This window comes from Arachis hypogaea, chromosome 9, assembly GCF_003086295.3.
Source record: "Arachis hypogaea cultivar Tifrunner chromosome 9, arahy.Tifrunner.gnm2.J5K5, whole genome shotgun sequence".
Classification (NCBI taxonomy): domain Eukaryota; kingdom Viridiplantae; phylum Streptophyta; class Magnoliopsida; order Fabales; family Fabaceae; genus Arachis; species Arachis hypogaea.
The window spans coordinates 116,804,251-116,812,061 of record NC_092044.1 but is presented as its reverse complement, the minus strand read 5'-3'; the positions used below and the strand labels follow the sequence as shown (position 1 = coordinate 116,812,061).

General features: G+C 35.0%; 1 protein-coding gene and 1 long non-coding RNA gene across 2 annotated transcripts; both read right to left on the bottom strand.

The window, feature by feature from the left end:
* Positions 1-1,776: 1,776 nt before the first annotated feature.
* Positions 1,777-7,455, bottom strand: LOC140175439 (uncharacterized). The gene is made up of 2 exons (XR_011866220.1): positions 7,060-7,455; positions 1,777-1,994 (listed from the first exon to the last, which is right to left on the bottom strand). It is a non-coding gene; the product is annotated as an uncharacterized lncRNA (long non-coding RNA).
* Positions 3,129-7,060, bottom strand: LOC112712432 (uncharacterized). The gene has a single exon (XM_025765323.3). The coding sequence runs from the start codon at positions 6,676-6,678 to the stop codon at positions 5,353-5,355; it is 1,326 nt and encodes a 441-aa protein (XP_025621108.1). The 5' UTR covers positions 6,679-7,060; the 3' UTR covers positions 3,129-5,352.
* Positions 7,456-7,811: the final 356 nt, after the last annotated feature.

Genomic DNA, 7,811 nt, shown 5'->3' with positions numbered 1-7,811 from the left:
GAAGGCAAGAAACGAAAGAAAAGAAGAAGGAGAAGATAAGAGGAAGAACAATGGTTGGAAGCGTGTTTTGAGCGTTAGTTTTAATTGAACTTGTAAGACTTATAAGCCTTAATCACTTGTATGCGAATAATTACTCTTATTATTATTATTATTATTATTATTATGGTTAATATAATTTTTAAGAAAACTTCAAAAATATTACTAAAATTAAAGTCATATACTTTTACTATTTAAAATTATTTTTTAATTTGAAAGAAAAAATATCCGACTTTAATTTTAAAAATAACTTTTAAGTGTTACAAAAATTATTGCATTTACATATCACCATAACTATTATAACAATAATTATCATAAACTTTACCATATATATGTCCATACAATATACTAAATAAATTATGAAAGCTGGTTATACTTTAATTTGCAAGTATTAGGTACGGTTGTACCACTAATTTTACATATATAATTATGATAAAAAATATTATTTATACACCAAAATTAATGACTAAAATTAACCATTATGTATTTCTAAATATATACATATATAGTTTATTTTATTTTTAATGTGTATTTTGTATTTCAGTGTGTATTCTATACTAGTAGCTGATTTTAGTATATACCTAATATAGTTGAATTGAGATATAATGATAAATTACCATATAAGAAGAAAAATATATAAATGTAAATAACTAACGAGGATAAAGTAAAAATAAAGGGGCGGTAAACGAAAACTTTATCAAAAGAAAAAAAGGTGAGCTCAAAATCTATAAGGTTATATTTTAGAAAAGTTTGTTATGTTTATCACACCGTATGCTAGTTTGATGTGCATAAAGTGGGTGGAGATAAGGGCTCAAAGATAATGATTTCATGTGCTTACTACTAAAATCACATATTACCCTCCATAACTTAATCATGCGCATGCAATCTATGAACCAAACACCAGAAAAGACCTGTGTGATTTTTCATTTTTCCGATTCATGATTGAACCAAGCACTTCACATGGATATGATTTCTTCAATCTGGTAGAAATCACTTTCTCATTTACCAAACCAACTTATATTCAATAAGGACAAAATGCCACCATTACATTCGTTTTTCAAAAGTTTTGAATAGAGGAAAGGATCTAGCCATCCACCCCAAATCTCCAATTAGGAAAATAAATGAATTTTAAAAAAAGAATAGTGTAAGAAGATTTGAACCCGGTGCACTTTTCAAGTGTGGTGTACATATATGCCACAAAACCAAGCCTAGCAATGCAATTATAATATTTTTTTTTAAGATAACAGAGGAGTTATGATACCCGTGTCACTAAAAAAACAAGGGCAAGAGCCCAAAAGGGAGAAAACTTACCAAAATGAGTTTTACTGTTCCACATCAAGATTGGATTTAAAATTACATTGGACAATCCACCATTCTACCTACACAATCATATACCTTCAACGGATAAAATGCACCCTCCACTTTGATAAGATTCAAATCCTTAGACATAAGATCTCTGTCCAAATTCTCACCTAACAATTCAAATCCATCCTAGAGTGGTAAATTCCAATAGCTTTCTTCAAAGCCAAACATTGAAACTATCAATTCAAGTCCTGTATTTGTTGAGATTCTCACTCTAAATAGACAAGCAAATTTCATATAGAGAGGAAAGCAAATTCACTTTGACTACAAATGATCGATGATGACAGCTATTTCAAAAACTAAATGAACAGAGTCACAGAACCCAAAACTATTAATAGTTATAAACAAATTAAACATAAACTGATCTAGCATAACAAATAAAGAAATATCATCTTGAATATACCTATTCTGTGGAAAAGTCATACATATCTAGATCCAAATAATTTATACATATATGCATAATGGAGTTTTATTAAACATTATCATTACATATTTATAGTTTTAGCCAGGGACTCAGTTAACATATACATAGCCATATGCAACTAAACAGCATAATCCACATCCATGCAAGTTTTTTTTTCCAATCTCACCCATCTCTGCATCAGATTAGAGGAATAATTTGAGTAAACAAGTGACACCTTCACTTATCTACATGATTATATCCTTTGCTTTGAATTTACAATACTAACAAACAAAATATATAATAATTCCCATAAGTGTAGAGAAATTAATCCATCAATTTACATCATGTTTCAAAGGTGTCTATACTTGTATAAGAGGAAATGAAGATACAAAACAAGTATCTAATTGGTAAGATAAATAAAGTCCTGTTTTGTTTTGAAATTTTTCTATTTTAATTTATGTTTTGGTTGTTTTTCTTTCTTGTCTTTCCTTTTTTAAGATTTAATGATAAAAAAAAAATCTGGTGTTCATTGTTGTATTCACAAAGATCTAAAATCAGGAAACAAAATACAGACAGTGTAGGCAGGAATTTAACCCAGAAAGATCCAAAGCATGGCAAATTTATTGAAGGCAGAAAAGTTGAAAATATAGCTGTGAAATTATGTATAGTAGCAAACTCTAAATTATAAGTGATCATCAATGAAAATTTTTCACCCCTTCATCAACGAAAATTTCACCCCAATCAACACATGCCCAAAAGGGAAATTATTCTTATTATTCCCCCTGTCTCATCTTGTAAACCACCTAATGCTGTCAAAACCTTCGATGAAAAACTACTATAAATCCCAGAAAACATAACCTATCCTAATAAAAAAACATGATAATCCAATTCGAAATGTAATTGGCTGTTTGGGAAATAGTAAAATTAACAGTAAGAACAACTTTTCTGTATTATAAACATGTCACACACATCCATCCTATTTAAGTCTATTAAATTGCAATATTTATAAGGGTATTAATTGACCTTAAAGAGGAACATATATACAAAAGAACTTTTCAAGAAAAAATTTCTAGCTATTCCAGCAGAGTGTGATATAAGATGAAGAAAATACATAGAAGAAAACTCAAGCATCAATTTGATTATATTGACAAGATTCCATGTTTAGCTTCTGAAGCATTTGAAAATATAAGTCTTCCAAGCTTCAATTATCAGTCTGCTAGATGCTGGTAAAGCTAAAATACCCTATGTGTTGGGAATAAGACACAATTCCCCCTTGAGAAAACACCTTTGACAGAGAAATAAAATAGACACAATCACAACACAAGAATTTAACGTGGAAACTCCAATTACCGGAGAAAAAACCACGGCCGTTGTCAAATGACAACCAGAGAATATCACTATGTGAAAATTGTTACAACACATAGACTTCTTTCTCTCACCGGCACCCCAGTACACCCACACTCTTTCAAAGCAAATATCTAACTACACCTCACAACACTCTCTAATCAAAGAGTACAGAGGAAAAGAAAAATCAGATACAAGCTTAAAGTGTTTCTGACTGGTGCAAAAACAAATGGAGAACTTAGCCTCATATTTATAGCCTAGGCCACCCACTCCATTTGCTATCCTAAGCAATGTGGGACTAATTCAACCAAATCCTAACAATCTCCACCTTGATTGAAATAGTCACACATCTTCAGCTTCCATTGTCAACACCGACAATTCTTTGCTGCCATTGTCTATACCGACAATCATAGTTCAGAGAACTATCATACTCCACCATGAAAGTATACTCACTTGGAATTAGACCACTCCAAGCATTTCGCCTTGGTACAGATCGAAACCTTGCTGAAAATTCATGGTGCAACTTCCAAATTGGCTTTTCCTGGAAGTTCTTCAGCCATCGACCTAACTCCGCCACACACCTTGCATCTCAACGCCAACCAATGCCCGTGTGCAATTGTGGACCTGATTGCCACAACTCATCCTTATCCATGGCAGTGCGGTAATACCATGAGGATACTTCTTGTCTTCTAGAGAACATCATCTTCTCTCATAGAGAGAGCAACCAGAGATCTTCTCCTTCAACGCCTTGTGCAAACCTGATTGTATCAACACATCCTTGACTTGTACTTGCCACAAGCCAAAATTGATTCTTCCATCAAATTTCTCTATTTCAAGCTTCACAGCACTTGAATATCCTGACATTGTTGCAACCGTATACTGGAATAGTATAACTCAACTGTAGACCGTGCACTAGGAAGGGTCCCCAGGAAAGAGAGGTGGGTCACAATGGACACACTTAAATACCAAGTCTTTCCTTAGCCAGAACCTTTTCCAAACTGCACTCTCACAGAGTCACACTGCCTTCCAGCAACAACAACAGCAACCAAAGATCAACCTCAAGCTACAGGACAAAATTCTTTTTTGATGTGGAAGATCAGACTAGGCTGCAACCACAGAGCATACTAAGAATAAATCCCACCGAACCGAAGCTCTGATACCACTTGTTGGGAATAAGACACAATTCCCCCTTGAGAAAACACCTTTGACAGAGAAATAAAATAGACACAATCACAACACAAGAATTTAACGTGGAAACTCCAATTACCGGAGAAAAAACCACGGCCGTTGTCAAATGACAACCAGAGAATATCACTATGTGAAAATTGTTACAACACATAGACTTCTTTCTCTCACCGGCACCCCAGTACACCCACACTCTTTCAAAGCAAATATCTAACTACACCTCACAACACTCTCTAATCAAAGAGTACAGAGGAAAAGAAAAATCAGATACAAGCTTAAAGTGTTTCTGACTGGTGCAAAAACAAATGAAGAACTTAGCCTCATATTTATAGCCTAGGCCACCCACTCCATTTGCTATCCTAAGCAATGTGGGACTAATTCAACCAAATCCTAACACTATGGAAGAGATATTTAGAAAACATACAGATAAAACAAAACCAAGCTATCTGCTAAATTATAATTAATACTCTCATTTTATTCCTTTTTTCCAAAACAGAAACATTCTTACATTCTTGGGCAGCACATAAATGAACAAGAAAGAGTTTCCCAATAGGGAGAGCAGAAATAGTTTCAAGTTTCTTTATGGGGAAAAAAGGATGAATAATATACAAAGCCGTTACACAAAAGTCAGTACAGACAATATCTAATATTTGAAAAAAAAGTAAAAAACTTAGATATTACATCATAAAATATTTCAGGTATTTCAGCCACCTAGTATTTAAATACAGGGAACAAAAAATCTCAGCATACCCTAATCACCCAGTATTTAAATACAGGGACCAAAACCTTAGCAAAGCCTAATCATTGTGCAACGCCCACCTAAGTTTCCAAATTAACAATTTTAAACACTACAGGCAGGAAGGACAATTAATGATTTTCCAAAGTACCCCTATTACTTTCAACCAAATAAACCACAACTTACTGAAAGACAGTAATGGAAAAAAAAGAAAGAAAGAGGGGAAAAAAGAGGAGCACCATACAGACAGATAAGCAATTGCCATAAAAGTTGCAAGACTGTGGACCTAGTTAAAGCCAGCGCCGATTTCCTTCCGTTTCAGTTCTAAAGCGATGCGTTCGTTCTCAAGCTTCATCCTTTCATTTTCCAGACTCAGTTTCTCCAACTCCCGGTCCTTCTTCTTACTAAACCTCTGCCACTTTAATCTCTGTTTCTCTAGTTCCAACATCTCAACCTGTATCTGTAGCTTTTGTTCCTCAAGCTGAAGCGAGCGAGATTCAAACCATTGCTTTTGAAACCAAGCTGTTCGCACGCTTTCGGGTAAACCTTGATTCACATCGGATTGGACCATCTGTCCATGGGGATAAGAACTTTTGCTGTAGTGCTGACAATTTAAAGAGTTACCAAAACTAGTAGAATCTTCTTGGCAGTGTCCTTGTTTCAATTTCTTCATAGACCCGTATGCTCCTCTACTATCTCCATGGGAAGTATAGTTCTCTTCGAAGTCATCATGATCATCGAATTCGGCATCTTGATCATCTTCGTCATGATCATCATGATGGGACTTTCTCAAATCATCATTATCATGATCATCCCTATTTCGAAGTGCTAACTGCAGTGAACGCTGCAGCGCAGGATCATGGGGTAAATGCAGCCTATTACCATTATGGTAAGAACACATCTCTTCATAGAAGAGGTGTTTCGAGCTTAATATTTTCCGAACATCATCCTTTTCCTTCTCAGAAAGATAATCTATTACATCCAAAAGTGTGGGATTCTCAACAACCTGACAAGAAGTGCCCCTTCCAAGCATATCATTAAGCTTCTTATACCTTTTATTAAGATCATTAAACTTATCCTCACACTGCTGAGGAGAAACATGATAACCCCTTTCGGCCATGACCTTAGAAACAGACTTCCACTTACCTTTCTTCTGTAGGACGGCAAATCTCCTTCTTCCTCCACCACCGCCGTCCGAACTTCCATCCTCTCCTATGTAAGAAACAGCTGTTATGAGAAGCCTTACCATCTTATCAGTCCACTTCACTCGCTGCCAAGGCGATCCCTTTTTCCCTCTACCAGCTTCATGGTGACCATCACCACCTTCTTCATTAAAGCTCGGCTCATCTTCCTCGCTTGCCGAGTTTTTGCTTCTTTCTCCCTTAGCAAAGTCTGTCAGCGAAATGGTTTGATCACAGCCCTGTAAGTTCCCCATTGTAAGTGGAAAACCCTCATGAACCGAGGACCCTTGCTGCGGAAGATTTTGATGTTGTTGATGCATGGTATGAGGATGCTGTCCCTGGTGATGAACCCGAATCGAACCGGGCAAATCAAAACCACCAAAAGAAGCCCCACCTTGCATCAAACCTCCCTGTGACAAATTTCCTTCCATTTCTTCTCCCAAACAACAACCTCAGATCACACCAATAACCCCATTACACCTCAAATCCTACTTCATGCCCAATTCTTTAGAAGTTCCTTTCAATTAATATGCAGATCAAATCATACAAAAAAACATGTATATTCAATTCCAAATCTATTATCCCTCTAGATCTTCAGGCAAAAGCAACCCTCAATCTATTATCCCAAAATATAATCTCAGATAAACCAATATTCTCTATCAACAAACTCACATGGCAAAAAAGCGAGGGGCTTCAACTCATAAATAGCATCCCAAGAAGTAAAGACTAAAAAGGGAATGCTCAAAACACAGTAACAAGAGAACAACTAGAAGTAAGAACTGAAGAACATAACAAGGGAAGCCCAAGCTTACTTATCTGCAATGAACAGCACCAACCCAGAAGCAAAGAAATGAGCTTTTTGCAACCAACCGCAGAATCCGGAGCTGAAGATCACAAGAAGAATCTCCTATCACAAGTAGGAGACATTAAGAACCCTAGCGAAAAAAGTGGGACACAAGATACTCCTTTTTTTTTTTTTTGGTTCAGATGAATTGTATAATTCCTAATCTAGATATATCACATAACATATTCATATACTTTTCACACATTGACCACACGTTACAGAAATAGCTAAGAGATTTTTTATTTGTTGAAGAACAAAAGAAGAAGATGGACAACATGAGAAAAAGCGTGTGCTTTCTCACTTCTCACTTATATGAATTTAGTTTCTACCTATTATTAAAATTAAAGTACTTATTTTGTATCACATCTACAAAATAATTAATCTTCTTGATTAATTCACTTACTCACTTAATTAAGTACCAGATAATAATTACTTGACCAATAATAAATTTTCAAATAAAATTAAAATAAATCGGAAAAGTGGGGCTTGTGGCAAGCTCGTTTGATAGTTGCAAATACGTAAGAAGACGCCAAATGAAAGAACCTTTAACAGGTTCAATGTATGCTAAGATCCTGTGGGGTCCACCCAACCAAAGTTGATGTCACAATTGAATACTCCTAAACCGTATATTATTGGAGATAATGCCAAGCACATCATAGTCGGCACAATTTAATACAAATTTTCATGCTTTAATTTAATATTTAATCCTTCTTTTTCTTG